At 46.1% G+C, this 17664-nt stretch overlaps 1 protein-coding gene and 2 long non-coding RNA genes across 6 annotated transcripts; 1 reads left to right on the top strand and 2 right to left on the bottom strand.

Moving 5' to 3' along the window:
• Nucleotides 1–1153: 1153 nt before the first annotated feature.
• Nucleotides 1154–10123, bottom strand: SMIM36 (small integral membrane protein 36). Of its 4 annotated transcripts, none has more exons than XM_069032771.1 (2): nucleotides 8933–10123; nucleotides 1154–1322 (listed from the first exon to the last, which is right to left on the bottom strand). In XM_069032771.1, the coding sequence occupies exon 1, from the start codon at nucleotides 9337–9339 to the stop codon at nucleotides 9010–9012; it is 330 nt and encodes a 109-aa protein (XP_068888872.1). In that variant the 5' UTR covers nucleotides 9340–10123; the 3' UTR covers nucleotides 1154–1322; nucleotides 8933–9009. The 4 variants fall into 4 exon arrangements, with proteins under 4 accessions (XP_068888872.1, XP_068888873.1, XP_068888870.1 ...); XM_069032772.1 differs by lacking the exon at nucleotides 1154–1322 and adding an exon at nucleotides 5900–5951; XM_069032769.1 differs by lacking the exon at nucleotides 1154–1322 and adding an exon at nucleotides 6773–8237.
• A 2127-nt stretch (nucleotides 10124–12250) lies between these two features.
• On the bottom strand, nucleotides 12251–14715 carry LOC138120264 (uncharacterized). The gene is made up of 3 exons (XR_011155797.1): nucleotides 14611–14715; nucleotides 13913–14109; nucleotides 12251–12623 (listed from the first exon to the last, which is right to left on the bottom strand). It is a non-coding gene; the product is annotated as an uncharacterized lncRNA (long non-coding RNA).
• Nucleotides 14716–14987: 272 nt separating this feature from the next.
• On the top strand, nucleotides 14988–16664 carry LOC138120281 (uncharacterized). The gene is made up of 3 exons (XR_011155806.1): nucleotides 14988–15075; nucleotides 15690–15819; nucleotides 16225–16664. It is a non-coding gene; the product is annotated as an uncharacterized lncRNA (long non-coding RNA).
• The last annotated feature ends 1000 nt before the right edge of the window (nucleotides 16665–17664 follow it).

The following is a 17664-nucleotide window of genomic DNA, read 5'->3' as shown; positions in this document are numbered from 1 at the left end:
AGCGTGTGGAGCTATATGCATGCATTATACATTAATATGGGGCTAACAACCAGAGAGGCTGATAGGGTTGGTTAATTATTGCATTCTGTATTATCTTTTATTAGGAGACATGCATTATGGTGGTTTCATTTTTTAAAATCCAAACATTAAAGCATTTTCTGACTGCACCACATGCAAGAGGAGCCTGTGCTGTGCCAGCAGCGAGGGCTGCACCTACAAACCCAGTTCTCTCTCTGCAGACTTGCCCTGCTCTGGTCATCTGGGGCACTTGTGCTCCCCATCTCCCAGGCTGAAGTGATGATCAGGCTCACTGTGAGTGCTAAGCCCAAAGTGCCCCTTTGAACTCAGAGCTGATCTGAGCCCTTGGTGCCTGCTGGCAGGTTATACTGTGAGTGTGCGATGCCGTGATCTGGCCAGCAGAGGTTTATCTGCTAGGACAGAAAAGTTGGTGCCTTGCAGGAGCAGAGCTAATCTGGCAGGGTGGTACTTCAATCCAATGAGAGTGGCAAGATGCTTCTGTTCCAAGAGGATGCTCTCAAGCTCTGCACTGACAAGATGCAGTGACAGGAGCTGCCCACACTCACAGCACTGTTACACACTGGTAACACACATCCCGCCTGGTCCCGCTCAGGACACACATTCCTGCCATCCAGCCAGGTCCTGGTGCTCATCCTGGGGGAACTGGCCTCTGAGGATGGGCAGGTGGCTGCTGAGACCTGGCCTTCACTTCCAGCTGTCTGCACAGGATGGGAAGTACCTGGACATCCAAGGGTGCCCTGCGCACTGCAGGCAGGTGAGTGCTGCTGCACACCTGCCTGGAAAGAACTCATAGCAAAAGGCTGGACCTGCTCCAGTCCAGGTAAGGGCAAGATTTTGCTATATGTAGAAACAAAGAGAGGTGCTTCACCCTCGTGTGATGAGAGCACAGCCTGGGCTTAAGCCTTGTGCCTTCATCCATTTCATCCAATAAGTATGCCTTGGCTTCTTCTGCTGAAAAAACAAAAAAGGAAATGATCCAGCTTCTGTAACATCTATGACTCCAGATCACCCTGAATGCTTCCCAGCAGAGAGGGCACATAGAAAACATGGTCATCTCCTCCCTAGCAGCTGTTAAATGAAACAGGAAAAGGCGGCCCTACAGTATGACCGTGCTTTGAAGTTCTGCCCTGTGGGCCAGGCTTTGGCCACCCTTGGGGAAGTTTTAACAGCACCATTCACCCACCTCCCTGCTGGTGAGCGGACCTTTCTTTGCCTTCTTGCCTCAAACATGACTGCCCTCTCCTCTGGGAGCTCCACCCCAGGTTGAGGCATCCTCTCTTTCACTGCACATGAAGAGCAAACAGACAATGAAATAAAACCACACATTCACCTTCAGCAGCTGAAGAAGGCAAAGCATTTTCTTTTTGCAAAAGGGGAAGAGCAGCAAGTCCATCTGCAAACCAGTTTCCCATTACCAGCCCATGATAATATCTCACACTCTCCCAATGGCAGTTTAACTGTCACCCCAACAAACAGATGGACTTTTGTAATACCGAGAAGACAAATTCACAAGAGGAAGGGAGCCTCGGGATCTGATGGCATACAGAGTTGGTTGGAGGGGAATAAAAAAAAAAGGGTCCTTTGTCCCTTCAGCTCTCCAGAGGCAATAATGGGGGAGCAGCATGTCCCCTCCCAGGCCAAATAACCCTGCCAAGGCAGTTACAAAAACACACGATGTGGCAATGATGAGCCCTATCTTCTCCTCCAGCCATGGCTTAACACTCCCACCTGTCCCAGCAGTTCTCTAATCTCTACCACCAAGAATTGGTGAAAACCTCCCTCCTCCTAGGGAACTCAAACACCAGCACGTTTTGTAAATACGCATCCCAAGGATGGGGTGTTAATACTTCATAATGATTCTTTCCATGCCAGAATGAGTTAAGGTAGGAGTCTCTGTCCTGGCTTCAAATTTCCTGGCTTTCCTCTGTCTGCGTCACAACATAATTCTTTCCAGCAGCCTTTTCCTCAGATGTTCAGAGTTAGCATCGGGATCCCTGCCAGCTCTCCTTCCCAAAACAAACACAGAGCCTCCTGATGCCAAAGATTTGCCTTCTATTCATTTCTCCAGGGATAGAACACTTGGCTTTACAAGCAATGCTCCAATTTTCGATTCAGCATATGTATATAAATAAAAATGCAGCTTTACAGAGCCTTGTCTGCACTAGAAAAGACTGGATGGCGTGTCCCTAACAAGCTGTCTCTCTCCATCAACTGTAAATAAAGCTTCAATTAATTAATGAGATTATCTGCCAAGTTAGTACACATCACTTCAGCAAGGAAAATAAGGCTTATTGTCAAATTACTTTTTGCTGGTGTAATCATGTCAGCATCAGAATTTTTGCTAGAAATAAAAACACCCACCCATTATCAAACCACTCTGGTTCCAGTGTAAACCTGGTCTAAAACTAACACCCTGAAAAGTGATAAAATACCATTCCCATCTCAGTAAAAAGCTTTTCTTTCCCTCCAGTGTCCCTGGGCTCATAACACCTTCCCTGCCCTGGTGACCTGCCTGCTTTGCCTGGAGGGCTGGAAATTGCAGAGCTGCTGGTGGCTGATGAGAAATCTTTTAAAGGAAGCGTTGCAGTGAGCCCTGCAGAGAGCAAACCACAGCCCTGCACTGCTCCCCGCAGGGGACAGCTGAAATCTGGGTAGATTCTGTCTCACTAAGGGACATGTCCTTCAAGCTCAGGACAGGTGGAGTGTTTGTCCTCCAGCAAGCCCAGGCTGCTGCTGTCTGCTCTTCTTTTGGAAGGAAAACAAGTAGGTTTCCTCTTTTTGAGGAAATAAGTGCATGACTTATGTCAAATCTGTGCTTAATTTGCTCCTGAGAAAGGAGAAATGCAGAGAATGGGAAAGAAATCACCTGTAATAAGCACTGCTAATATGCCTCCATCAAGTATTGTCTTTTTGTGGGTGTTGTTGGGAAGGGTATGAGGTGCAGTGGCTGTACCCAGTGGACAGGGCACCTGCAGACATTTAATCATCTGCTGCTACTCATGGATTTTTTCAATACACCTTTTATGCTCACTATGTTCCTTTTATGTGTGTCCAGTTTCCAGCAATAAACTTAAGGCAACTCCCATTAATCCCTCAGAATTTCAGAGGGTTTGTCATTTGAAAAAGGCAAAGGTGGATATGCCCAATCCCTGCCTCCCCTCCTCTTTCTTGAAAGGTTTAGCCCTAAAATTGGCCTGAATTTGTACATTTATTTTACATGAAAGAAGTGGCTGAGATAAAAATAGAACATGAAAAATATTACCTAATGAAGTGATAACATATTGATTATTTAGGCAATATAATTTTTACAAATAAAGGTGGATGCTAAGCCTATATTCCTTGCTCATACAGAAGTCAATAGCAGTTAAATTCAGGGTATTTTTAGAGTAGTAAAGAGCTATACCATGGGTGCAATCAGCTTCAGTACTGAAGGAGTGCAAAATGAGAGTGCTTAAACAATATGTCCAAGTCTTCTAGGCATTCAGGAAGAGACACAAATATACAATCATTCATCATTAACAATTTCTCCATAGCACCACCCGTGAAAGGATCTCATGTTCCTTCATAAATACTAATTAAATCAACCCTACACCCTACTTGTGTAACAATTATTACTGACATTAACAGATGGAGAAACTAGGGCACAACTTCATTGCCCACACAGAGCATCTGCTGCAGATCTGGGATGAGACTGACCCATCCACAGCCGGGGCTGAACCATCAGATGCTGGATTTGGATGCCTTGTGACAAGGATCTGCCTCCAAAAACTGCTCCTGATTTGTCACATTAGGGTGGAAATGCCTCTTTGAAACATTAATGTCAAACAATGTCAGTGTTAGACAGGAAAACCAAGGAGCTGTGTCTCCAAGGAAACCAGCATACATGAGGAGGAGGAAGTAAGGAAACTAAAGCAGGAGCAGAACAGAAGCTTGAGAAGGCAGCTGTTCCAATTTCCTGTTTTTTATCATTCTGCTATGATTTTCTCTTGTTAAGTCAGATAGCTTTCTGCTGTGGATGTCAGAGCAGTTTATTTATAAACAATTAATTTAGCTTCAATCACTCAAGCATGAAGAGCCAGACCTTCACCTCAGAGCCCTGACAGCTGCCTGGGGAGTCCACCTGCTTTCCTCCTGGGCAGCAGTCACCAGGAGACTCCAGCACACGTACCCCCATGCCCCCCATCCTCCCCACATGCATATCCTTGCTGAGGCTCCAGCTGTCATTTCATCCAGGAGCCACTCAGGGACCCCAGCAGGACACATGGATTCAGTTTCAACCCCTGGAGCCCACCTGCCAGAACAGATCCCACACAGGGAGTCAAGCACCTGGGAGAGCCACAAAGTCATTTGGGCTGGAGCAGGGCCAGGAGACCCAGGCCAGTGCTTTGCCATATAAAAGGTACACAGGTAGCTCAAGAGACTTGGGCTTGTGGGGTTTGATCTGTCTAAAAGACGACAAATGGGCTGTAGGGCTCCCCAAAGCAGCATTGGCTCATGGCTGGAAGAATTATTTCCAACTAAACTCCCAATACCAATTCTTACTTCTTGGCATTCCTGCCAAAGCACCAACATCACACAAGCTGAATGACTGATAACTCAAGCTGATACAGTTCTAGGCAGCAAAAATCATTAAGTTCTTCTTACAGCCAAGGGTTTTGACTTGGACATGTCACTGTGCTTCTATACTCGGCACATCCTCATCAGAGGATGAAATAATGTGCTGATAAAAAAAATGAGACAAGATTAACCCCTTTTCAAATTCAAAACAATCACTGCATGGGGAAGGAATTCTCCCTGGCAAATATTGGTTAGTCTGTCTGGACTAATCCTCTACTCATATGTAGTGGCTTATTAGGGATTTGAAAAAGAAATCTGAAGGCTTAGACAGTATGTTTACAGTGGAACAGCCTCACATGAAAGATGGATTTTCAGTGAATTTAATGACATGCTTGACTTGAATTAATATTGGAGAAATCTAGAAATCTTTTTTCCTGTTGTTTCTGTAAAACTCTTTAATAAAGCCTTTACAGAAGCAGTAATTTGTGACTTTAAAAGGGCACTAAGCCAACTGTAAGCGAGCCAGTGCAGACTGAATTCCTGCTTCCTGCAGAACAGCAATAAATCCTCCCAGCACCCCAGAGTTCCATGGTGACCACAGCTCACCCAAAGCAGGTGTTGCAAGGCTGTACCCAGGCTTTGCCCAGATTTATTGTGGCTTGTTCATCGACTTCTCTTATCCACCTGCTCCAGGCGTTGTTTGCAGGAGAATATTTTATTTTGTTCTCTTTGATCCTACTGGGGTTAGTCTATGGACTGAAATTCAAGTGCAGCCCCTATGTGCCAGTTTTGTAATAATAACCCCCTTGTGAATGGCATAAATGAATAAGAGAGAAATCTCAGTGCAGGGAGCAGAAGAGCAGAGAAAATTAACCAGAGACACGTGGAGCAAAGCACAGAGGGGACAGGAGCTGTCCAAGGATGCCCTGTAAGCCAAGGGCAGAACTGGGAACAGAGCATATTTCCTAAATCTCTGTCAGTCCATCCAATGTCCTTTAACTCATATTGTTTCTGGATAAACGATAATACAATTTTACCCACATCTCACTCATTTTCAAAGGGCACCTGCTGCAGGACAGTATTTCTGTGCTGGATATCCTGGCCTGAAAATCCTGCCTAATCCTCTGGGCAAAGCCCATGTCTCCATAGGCACAGGTAGGATTACACAAACCCATCCTCGACTGAACAGGGATGGAAGAGTCACATTCAGAGGATGTGCAAAGAGCTGCATGACAGTTCTTTCCCTGGAATCCATGGATCCCCACAGCCACATCCTGGTGCTTCCCCATGTGGGATGGAGCTTGGGAGATGCTGCAGGTGTCCCAAAGGGATAGCTCAGTCTCTGTGGAGCTCCTCTGCATGGTTCAGTTTGGGATAGAGAGCAACAAAGCCTGGTTCAGGATGTTTTGTACCGTATGAATCCAGCAAGGGATTCACATCTTACACACAGCTTATGGAAACAACAAAGCTGCTGTGGGAGTATTCTTCCCTGTTTTCTCACAACGATGCAAATGGGGTGGCAGAGGACTGCAAGCACTCAAAGGAACACAGCTTCAAGGCTGATTTCTGGCAAGCCTGGCCTGATAAAAGCCCATTTGCATGCATTAATCTTGACACAGCCATTAGGTAAGTTGCGGCAGCAGAGACCTCCCCAAAGCAGTCATTTCACTCACAGGTACTTGATTACTTGGAATTCTCAGTACATACTCAAGGGCTCTCTCCAATAATATACCAGACCAAACCTGGTCTAGTATAAACAATATTCCAATACTAGTTTAGTACAGACAAAACTGAGAAAGCCATTTAATTCCTCTTGGGAACGAAAAGTCCCCATGCACTTCAGTTTCTCATTTTCCAGAAAGGATTTAACCTCCATTTACCTTCCCGCTATCAGAAGGAAAGTATCATTTGCTGCTTTTACCTCCACATTTTGGAGCAGAGTCCACCAACTATCACAGCTGATAAACTTCTTCATGAGTGAACAGGGGAAACTGCTCCTGTGCCTGCAGCCTCCCCAGGCACAACTTCTAAAGCTTAAGCAAGAAAACTTACCCTGCCAAAATCAGCAGCTTTGCCATTGACCTTCAAGGAGCCAGGGATCTGTGGTTCATGCACACAAAACTACGTATCTGGAGAATTTCAGCTATCTAAAAGTATTTATTAACACAGCCTTGCAAGTCTGTTTTACATACAGAAACAAACACAGTGGCAATGATATGGTGACGTGACATGGTGTCATTACATTATTTGCATGACCTTCAGCAAAGAACCACAGCTTCTCTGCTGGCACTGTGTCATTTAGTGTGACACAAGCTGTGCCATGCTCTTTGTGATATTTTTGAGCTCTTTTTAGTCCCCCCCCAAGGCCTTATTAACAAAGGTTATTATTCCTGTTCTTTAATGCCAGGGATCCCGTACCACCAAGAAGGCTCCTAGGATATTAAATGATACATGAACACACAAAAAACTTTAAAGACCTTACAGGCTGAAGAGAACACAGATGGGAGAGACCAAGGAGAGATAACCCAGCCTGAGTGAGTGACAGCAGCCATAACATATGAGCAGCTCAGTCACTGCTACATTTTGCCAGAGCAGCTACAACTAACTGCACTTTTTCAGTGTTAAATAACCAAAAGAAGACATTCAACATAGTTATTTCAGCATGATACATGGAAGAGGATCATGGTGCCAACTTCTGATTTACCAGTTTCATAACATCAAAGGTTTTACTCCGGCACCCACCCATCAGGAACCTTCCTTCCAATTCAGGCTTCCTTCCCAAACCAGGCATATCCATAACTCCCAGGGTGCAAAGGATAGCTCGGAAAAAAACCCCTGGGTTCACCCACAAGAGTTTACAAACCAAAAGAAAAACCACTAACCATTTTGGCTCCTTTTCTTAAAATACAGTTAAATAAAAAGTTACTCTCAAGATTTCTTTGCCAGTGCCAGGATGCTCTGTGGCTGATTCATAAACCAGCACATCTGGGGCTGTAGCACAGGCAGACTGTTCCTACCCAGCTGGAGTACAAACCATGCAATCCAGCCAACAGCTTTGTTCAACTGTGGTTTGAATTCACTGCAGTTTATTTCTGGAAGTATTTAAAATGCCTGTCCTGAAGGCATTAGGACCACTGCATCCAATGAGTCATCCTGACACAGGTAATAAATCTCACAGTATTTACTAAAGCTTACTGTAGGACTCTGTGGAACTTCACATGACCATGATGTAAAATAGCCTATGGGACAGGCACCTGCAACAGTCTGGGTCCAGTGCTAATTTTCCCTTAATAACCAGCTAAAATGCAACTTAAATAATATCACATATAGGAACTTGAGCACTATTTAGAGAGACAAAATAACCTGGTGTTAAACATCCCATTGAGCACTCAGAGGAAGAAAACCAGCAAGATGCAGAAGAAACTTGTTAACCAAAAAGGCCTATAGCTTTATAGTTCTGAAATTATGGGAACAGCAGGACCTGATGCAGATAGCATTAAATTTACTGGAGATACAATAACAGCCTTCCTGTGGCCCAGCAGGAACATGATACAGCTGAAGGAAGGCTCAGGGTGAGAGGCAGGGTCAGACACGTGGAGATGGACGCTGAAATCCAGGACGTGGGGTCAGAAATTCCTGTTCTAGTGGATGGTGGTGACTCACATGTTTCACATTACTGGCAAAATCACCTCAGTTCCTGCTTTCCCTTGGGCAGGAGGCATTGTACCCAGCTTTCCCAGGAAGCATATTGTATCCTGTCAGGGGATCTGTGCAGGGAAAGGGGTGCTCTGCCCCATAAGAGCAGAGCTTGCATTCTACCTACAGAAGATAAGTGCCAAGACAGGCTTGGCACTGCCCTCAGGGGAGCTCGCAGACAACATGGAAAGTATTAAATTCTGATGGGAGCAGCAGCTGGCTTCTATCTGAAAGGCACTATCTATCCTTTGAAAATCTTTAGTGTTTCTTTTCTCCCTGGGGAGGTGGGAACAGCCTCCCAAGGTCATTTGCATGACTGAGGAAGATGTGCCAAGGCTGTGGGGCAGCATAGCTCAGCCCATTGGGGTAGGATGCCCTGGACAACACTGTGTCCCTGACAAAATAACTGCACCAGGCACAACTCGAGATTAAACCAAGGCCCCTCATCAGTGCCTGAGTGGAGAACAGCGTCACTGCTGCCGGCTGCCAGTGGGCTGCGAGGCAGCAGCAGAAATGGAAATTAGTCTCTTTATGGCTGGCAGGCAGAACTGCGAGCTCATATCAATGCAGAGCACAGCTCAACATCAAATGACCCCCTGAACGATGGCACCACATCAAATAAATCGGCATCTACACTTACCTGGGGATCACATTATCCTTCTGCAAACGGGAAGTAAACATAGCAGAGGCAGGAACTGGAGCTCCAGACAGGGTCCCTCACACAACTGTAGTCCTTTTCCCAGGCAGATCAGCAGGGTTCTCGTAGGCAGAGATGAGCCCCTTTGCCCAGCGAGTGCCAGGAGAGCTCTGCTGCATCACCACCAGCCGGATCGGGGGCTGGGTGTCTGCAGGGACCTCAGGAGCATATTCCTTGCTGGGATCCTTCCCTCTGCAGTCATAGAGCACGCAGGAGATCAGGAAAACCAGAAGCAAAATAACATAGCTAGCTACCAGAATGATGAGATTCAAGGTAACAGGGTCAATCTCCAAGTAAAACTCCATTTGGTCCCATACTAGTGAGTGCAAACCCAGAGAATGAAGTTTCATATGCACGAATGAGCAAGTGCTAACTGATCAGAATAGATGTATTGGCTTTGTGGTAAAAATACACTAATCCCCAGGTCTCCTGTAGCAATGGATTTCCCCGAACGGGACGATTAAAGCAGCTCAGTTTAATAACTTAAGCTCTTTCTTTTAATGCCGCATTGCCTACAGTGGCAGAAGCTAAATTTGATTGCTATATTGACAGGAAAACATCCCCCTTGCCCAGGGACCATCTCTTTCCTTGGTGGGCAGGTACCAAACTGGGTTTTCTCTAAGGGCATTTTGCAGAGCCTCCCTTCCTCAGGTGGATTTGGACTCGTGGGCTGAAAAAACCTGAGCTGTGTAATTAGTAAACGAATACAGAAATAATTAGAAAGTAATTTGCAAGGTAACTTTTCTCAAAATCTCACAACCCTGATCCTGATTTTGGTTAAGACCCTTCTGCCCTGGGCCAGTGCTATAGAAGTGTTTTAAAGTGAATTAAGGATGTTTATTACCCAGGTCCCTATCAGGATTACAAGGACACATCACACTGCTGTCACACACTGCCCAGCAAGTCCTTGCACAAATTCCTCTGTAGGATCCTGCTTCCCACAGGCTGCTCTGTCTTATTTGAGTCTCCCACGTGTGAGAAGGTACAACAAAACTGCAGCGCTTCTGTAGCCTGGGCACTGCTAATTTCTTTTTCCTGAGTGGAGCCTCTGTTTGCTGAAAAGAGGGTGACGTTTGCTGTGTCCTGCCTGGCAGCAGGGCCAGGCTCCTGAGCACACACTCTTCAAGTGCCTTTTGCACCTTCCAGACCTATGTCTCTGAAGCTGATGAGAGAGTAGGGACACACAGAGCTGCCACGTGTCACCCACACAGTGCTTGGAGAGAGAGCACCCCGGTTGCTTGAAGACAGAGGTGTCCAGGACACCAGGGAGGCAGACACAAAGCGCAGGGGATGGTGCCAAGGAGCACCACAGACCCTACATCAGCATGCTCACCTCTCCATGCAAAACCCCAGGGTTTTGGTTACAGCACAGGAGGCTCTTAGGAAGAGATTAGGCTGTCCCAGCTCTTAGCACTGCCAGAGCTGCGGAAAAGGGCTTTACGTGTCAGCAGGAATCCGATCTGGCGCGTCTAAGCTGTAAGAAATATGTCATGGGGGCATCCTGCCACCTCGACCTCAACACATGCCACTCGTTTTAAGGTCAACATCAGCTGCGTCCCCCACCCACCAGCTGCCCTCACAGCTCTTTAGCTGAGGAGAAGTTTGTGTCAGGAGTAATCCTAAGGCTGGCACTGCCAGTGGCACATTCGGCAGCAGGAGGGAGCCCCACGGCACCTGGAATGCACATTTGTGTGTCCCTGCTCTTCTGTGCCTGTCACACACCACGTGCTCTGTCTGAAGCACAGCATTTGGCCGTTAAATGTGGTTTAGATGAGGCTGAGATTCTTTTTTCAAGACAAGCTCTTAATTATGCACTTCCCTTCCAAAGCAATGGGGTGATGGGAGCTGGGATTTAGTTTCAGTGCTTGTTGGGAAACTGAAAGTCTTTTGGAAATCCCTCCAAAATTCTCAGAAGCACCAGCACATTGGAAGGGCAATAGGGTTCATGGCCTTAAATTTCAATCATGTTGTGCTACAAAAGATCAATACCAGAGTAATAAATATTATATAGTTTCCATGCTGAGACAGAGATGGGATTTTACATTAAGTCTTTTAAACTGCTCCTAAAATGGCAGCCTTGGTTCTGAACTTAGCACTGTGCTAAGAAAAAAAAAAATAGTTTATGGGATTTCCAAACCTGAATTGTCTCCTCCAAGGTCCTCCACATGAATAGCTTTGTTTCAGATTAGTCTAACATTGCAGCAGGGAGATACATGCCATAAAGTGTTTAATTTAGATAGGCATCATGCCAGCTTTTAGAGGGACTTTTCAAAATGTAAAATCTGGTACTACATTGCCACAGCACCTCCCGTGTTGCTGCAGACATGGTCTCCTGGAGAGAAAAAAGACTCATTGTTTTTACATCTCCACAGTATCTCAAAACATTCTCTTAAGGGTGAAAATAGATTATACTTTCAAGAACCCTCCTCCCAGGGCCTAGTTTGCAGCAAAATCTCACACTTGTATACCAGGATTCCTGTCCTTCAGCCTGAGCAGCTCCCAGCAGCCTTAGTCCAAGTCAGTGTGCTGAAAACTGAAGTCCTGGAAGGGGTTTTGCTGCAATACCATTTATTTCTTCCTCCCAGCCCATGTCCAGGGCAAATCACAGATGTTCACCTGTGCCCAAGGATTGCCAGGGCCTAATCCCATCTGCCAGAAGCCCTGTTGCAGGAGAAAGAGCACTACAGGAACACACACTGGAGCTTTTTATAGAGGAGCCTCACTCCAACAAGCTGGCCCTGCTCCCAGGATCAGTGTCCTGGAGTCCTCCCCTGCCCAACACTGCTCCCTCCTACCCATCCTGCGACCTCAACTCCATCACCAACCATCCCTCACCAGCCTTTGGCATCTCACCCTCCTCAGGCTGTTTGTGCCTGCACCCTTTTCTATAGAAAAGTCGCTCAAATTCCTGTTTGCACATGCACTGATGGAGTACTGAGAGCTGCCCTGGCTCTGCAGGGAGCAGGAACACATTTCCCAAGACACAGAGTGTTGGGAGCTTTGTAGGATTGGGAAAAAGCTCAGGATATTGTGTGCGTGCTTCCCCAGGCAACCAGAGGCAAGAGATGGTCAGGGCAAAGCACTGCCTCAAGCAGGCTCTGCAGTGACTGGTGAGACAGCACCTGGAGGACACATTTTCCTTGGATCTCCAAAAATCATCTGTGCTACAGTTGCTTCAAAGGCCAGACCAGCTCTGTCACCAGCTGTGCCAGGCTGCAGGGATGGTGGGTTGCACAAAACCTCCCTATAAAATCTCAAAGGTGCAGCTGCACCACCTTATTTATTTATTTTTTCCAGTATACAAAAGTAATGTTTGTAAAACATTGTTTAATGTTTGACAAAAAGCCTTCTAAGGGCAAGAGCCCCTGGCTGGAGACCCAAGGCCAGCACCTGCCATTGGTGCAGTCAGTCCTTCCTTCAGTTTTTTCCTCTTATTTTGTCCACCTCAGTTTATAGACACTTCTGGACAGAATGCACCTTTTCTTCTGCAAATACCCAGCTCAGCTGGGATGAGAGACAAGGGAAAAAGATGTAACAGAGAACTAGGTATTTTCTGTATTTTTGCTTGAAGACATTGCACAGTGAATTTCTCAGTATAAAAGTTCAGATGTTAGTGAAACAGCAAAGAACCTCCCTACAATCAGAATGAATTAAAAAGATTTAAAAAAAAGGGTTCTGGTAGGAGGGAACTATAAAAGGTCTGTTTTGAGAGCAGCAACAGCACAAGCTGCAAAGGAATTGAAGGCAGTTGCCAAAGAAATCAGTCTGCAAGAAACTACATTGTCTCACCCCATAAAGGAGTTCACACGAAGTCCCTGCTGTGCCACCTCCTTCAGAGCAGGTTAGGGCTGCTCACAGCACCTTACTGTCTGGCAGACCCAAGGCAGCAGCTCTGAAGGGTGACCCAGCAAATGAGGCATCAGACAGATGCACAGAGCAAAATATTCAGGCTCTACTGGACTCAGACACATGGAAGCCAAGATCATTTCCCTTCCTGGTGCTCCCCAGCTGAATCCTGAGGTGTCAGCAGAGCCTCGTGTGCTGTGGGAAGCGCTGGCATGGTTGACCCCATTCCAGCCGGCTGCACCTTGGAGCTGAACCGAGGGACAGCCATCGCTGCCAGGCCTGATTGGCTTAACCATGGTGCCATCTCTAAAAACAGCTCCACAGAAATAAATCATTTCAATGCAGCTGCAGTGAGAAAGAGGGGAATAGGGACCACAGCAATACCAGCATATTCCAACAGGAGAGGGAACGGGCTGAGATGGGGTGTCAGAAAGGACAACACCAGCATAACACCTTATCCTGCCATGTCCCTGCTGCCCAGGGCAGGGAAGGCGAACACTTAGAAGTTGCAGGCAACTGCCTCAGACCATTGCCTTCCTCATACAAGTCATAATTTAAGAAGGAAATTGCAGATATTTTGGGACCACAGGGAGAAACCTGGTATGATCAGGAGCCACAGTTACTCCAGTACCTACAGTCCAAACCAAGTGCCCAGAGCAAATCCAGGGAAAGCACATGTGTTACACGCTCATGTGCAGACAGCAAGGGCAGAACCACAGCCACGGAGCCCCTCTGGGGTGCCCAAATGCCTGTTTGAACAGTGCATGGTGTTTGAGAGGGGCCATACACGAGTGTGTACGTAGCTTACGGCTTTTGAGGTCGTGCCTTCCCTTAGCACGAGTTCTGCCAGGGTATGGAAGGGCCTGACCCCTTCCCCTACTCCGCCTGGTCTCCTATTGCCTATGTATTTCCTAAGTGCAAGAACAATGTAATAAATCTGAGAACTTTGGTGAGCGGGAGCTGGAATTCACCAGCACCACAAAAAATAACGGGAGGTGAGGCACAGACAGAAGCCGGCAGCACCAGAGACCTGAACTCACAGAACCCAAAACGTACAAGGTGACAGCGTTGACTTACGTCTGGGTTTGGTGTTTTTCCCTGCAGGCCTCTTCCAGCTCGTGTTTTTTAAGCTACCATAGCGTTTCCCAGGTCTGATCCCGGCCGGCCACACGTAGGAGCTATTGCTTTCCTTATGGAGCATCCCGGAGGGAGCCGGGCCCGGCAGGCGGCACCGGGGAGCCGCGGGCTGACCCCGCTGCGAGATCCAGCAGCGCCTGTCAAAAAGGAAACCTCTGCTTTTTAACCTCTTCTGGTCAATGGTGTCAAGCCTTTGCCAGCACCCGGAGGGAGCGGCAGGAGTTCCCGCGGTCGCTGCTCATGGCTCGCACGATGCTCGCTCTCGGAAAGTGTTACCACAGCGGTTAAACGCTTTCCTGCTTTACAGGTGCATTTGTTCTGAGTTTCGTCTCTACAGCAGCAGAAAATAGCTGTGAAAATGCTGCTTTTGATAAAGGAATAGAAATTCAAGAGGAAAATTAAAAGGTAAAATAGAAAGCAGCTCTTAGGATACAGAATGGGTTTGATTGGTTACTTGTACTCGGTGCCCTCCTGGAACCCCAACCCCACACACACATCAGTCAGGGAAGTGTCTGACTCTGAGACTATGAAGAGTCCTACAGAGGTGAGAGAGACAGCTGGCACTCGAGGTTAACCGTATCCTGAATAAAAGAAGCTCAAAACAAAGACTAAGGTCTTATCAGATTAAGCTCACAAACCTTGCCTGCAGATCTCTACTCCTCTCCCCAAAAGCTCCAGACACCATTGCTACCACATCCATGAAAACACTTCCCACCTATAATCCCTAATACTCAGCAGGGAAACATAGGAACTTATATCCAATTTCCTTTATCACACATCAGCTTACTAGAAAAGTCTCAGCTGGAGAGGATCTGGTCCTCAAGAAAATTAAAGCAGTTGCCATGAGGTGGCAGACACTGATCAGCTATTTCCCTGATTGCTTTTTCTTTGTCTCAGGCTCCAGGTGAGATGTGTCCCTCAAACTCCTGCCCAGCTGAGATGTATCAAGCCGAATGGGGTGCTGGTGTTTGCTTCTATCCCAGCTCCCTTCTGGAGGGCTCTGCTGCCACCAGAACTGGCTCTGTTTGATACTACAAGGAGCAAACCCCTAAAGGAGCTGATTTTGGGCCATGACATTTTTGCTCTGGATAGAGACTTTGCAGGCAAATAAAAAACAATTTTAATTTGGAGAGTGTGCATGAGTCTAGGATGCTGCATGACTTAGGATGGATTAGAGGTTTGACCCACACCAGTAGGGTCACAAGGTGTGACAGGCAGGCAGGAATCCTTTCCATGATCTCCAGTAGGATGTAACTGAAATGATGTTGAATGCTCATATAAAATAGCTTAACATTTAACTGACTTTTTTTTTTGTTAACCAGAAAGCCAGATTTGATGTGAAAGATAAAACTCATTACTTGATTCAGAACAGTGATCTGAATCTTCATGTCAGATAAATCCTTATAACTTTATCAACAGTATGGGGCTGATATCAACAGATCATGGGTGAACTTTAGTCAGTGCTACTCTGCAGGGTGAAAAGCAATAGAAGATTAATACCTGGAAGAAGGAAATATCCTTATTTTTCATCTCTAAGTAACTTTCCAATGAAAGCTCAATTACCCCAAACTGTGGCAAATCTATTTTAATGTGCTGTGAGATATTTAGTCAGTCTGCTTGTCCTTGTCCATGAAATTGTGAATTCTTTCTCATTATTAATGGTGAAATAACTTAAAAACAGGAGGAAAAAACATTAAATTCTTGATATTGAATGCAGGTGTCCTGGAATGGGTAAAGCTGACTCAAAGTGGGTTTCAGTTTTGCTGTACCTCGGCTGCTCACCTGGTTTGTCTTCTGCCCCATAACTCAAGAGCTAATCAAGATGATGCAGACATAAAATTAGTGATGTAGGTATACTTGCACCAAATTCAGTGAAACTCCTTTTGCTTACCCGATCTGAGTTTTCTATCAAATTCACAATTGCTCCATATAAACTATCCTATCCTTTCTATTGCTCTGGCTTGGTGCTGCACAAATAACTTTAAGGATTCACTTCCCTTCTTTCCCTGGCCCTGAAGTCCATGCTGACAGTACTTTGCTGAGCTGGGATGGGTTTAGGTGCACACAGTGTTCTGCTCAGGTGTGTGTGTTTAGCTGAATGGGGGCTATGAACTAATTGTCACTGCCAGAAATCAAATTATTATTGTAGGTAGCAAAGCATTTAATCTGAGAAATCACAAAGCAAGACTACAGCTTCTTGTTTTATTGCTTGTGAAGATTAAGAGTTAGACTCTTTCTCTCCTCATTCCTAGTAAATGAAGATTTTTCTGGTCTGGCTCAGCTGGTGTGGTAGCAAGAAGCACTTGGTGTGCCCAGATCCGGGGGTGTTGCTGGGTTTGGTGACCTCCCCACCAACACAGCTGTGGCCTGTAAGAGGAAAATAGGTGCTGGCACCCTCCCAAAAAGTCAGGGGCTACAGACATCCAGGAGAAGCTGCTGTACCCAGGAGCAAGAGGAGAACTGAAGACTCCTGTTTTGGGCAGTACTGCTCACCAATTTCTGCCATTGCAGACAGAGCTGCTGAACAGTTCCTGGTTCTGTTTGCCAGTAAATCTGTGTGTCCTCCCTCAGGGTGATATGTGTGTGTTTGTCTCTCTCTGTTTGCCTTGAATAAACCTCCATGGGGCAGGATGTCAGGACTACATCACTATTCCTGGGGCATGTTGGAGTGCTGCTGTGATCGTGTTACCAATCTGTGGACAATAAATCAGTTTTGCTCCTGAATTCAGTCTGCTTTTTCTTGATTTGCATTCAAGACTCTGCTACCTTGGGATGACTGGCAACATGTAGCTGCTTTTCTAGGAACCAGAGGACTTCTGTGAGCTGGGAATGGGTAGTGGGTCTTTGCCCAAGTGAGCAGGTTTGCTGGCAGAATAAATCATAGGAGTCATTTCCTCAAAACCAAAGGTCTCCAGGCATGGCTCCTGACCACTGCTTTGAATATGATGTTGGGTGAGGGAGGCAGAGGGGAGTTAGATGATGAGAAGAGAAAGGAGTCTCTAAAATTAACTTGGCAGGAACTGCCTAAAGAGGCCCTGCAGAGTTCTTTGCTTGATTCATCTGGGGTGCAACCAGAGAGAAAAAACCCTGAGATTTCCTGGAGCAGATTTTCTTGTTTGTTTTGCTTTTTCAGGCTTCTTTCAGATCTGCAAATCTGTGTCACATCATGTGTGAAGGCAGCAAATAAAGTGAACTCTGAATTAATTTTTTTGTTTTGTTTTCAGGGAATACAGGCCTCCCTCAAAAGAGGATACTTGAATACCAGTCAGACACCTGGTGAGCAAACCAGCTGTTCACAGCTGTTCTTTCCATCTCTCTTTTTCATTGTTTGCAGAAACAATGAAGGGATCGAGGACTAAGAGAGTTGAACTGAAAAAAAAAAGAGCCCCAAGTGCCAAGCTCTTTAGTGCTCTTTGTAAAACCCAAATAAATGGAAAAATAAATCAAGCTTAGACATCAACAGGAAATTGAAAAGTTACATCAATGGAAGGACAGAAATATATACGTCAATCATTTGGCTGGAGATGTTGTGGTGTAAACAGATTTTTATCACTTATAGCTCTCTATTCAAATAATTCTGTCCCAGATTTCTTTTGTAAGAGTACAGAGCACAATTTTGCCAACAAGCCCCTCAGAACAAATACGAAAAATAGAGCAAGACTGGCTTTGCTCTCCCTGATTTCAAGTTCACA

Source organism: Aphelocoma coerulescens, chromosome 18, assembly GCF_041296385.1.
Source record: "Aphelocoma coerulescens isolate FSJ_1873_10779 chromosome 18, UR_Acoe_1.0, whole genome shotgun sequence".
Taxonomy (NCBI): domain Eukaryota; kingdom Metazoa; phylum Chordata; class Aves; order Passeriformes; family Corvidae; genus Aphelocoma; species Aphelocoma coerulescens.
Note: the sequence above shows the minus strand (reverse complement) of the source record. Positions and strands in the feature narration are given on the sequence as shown.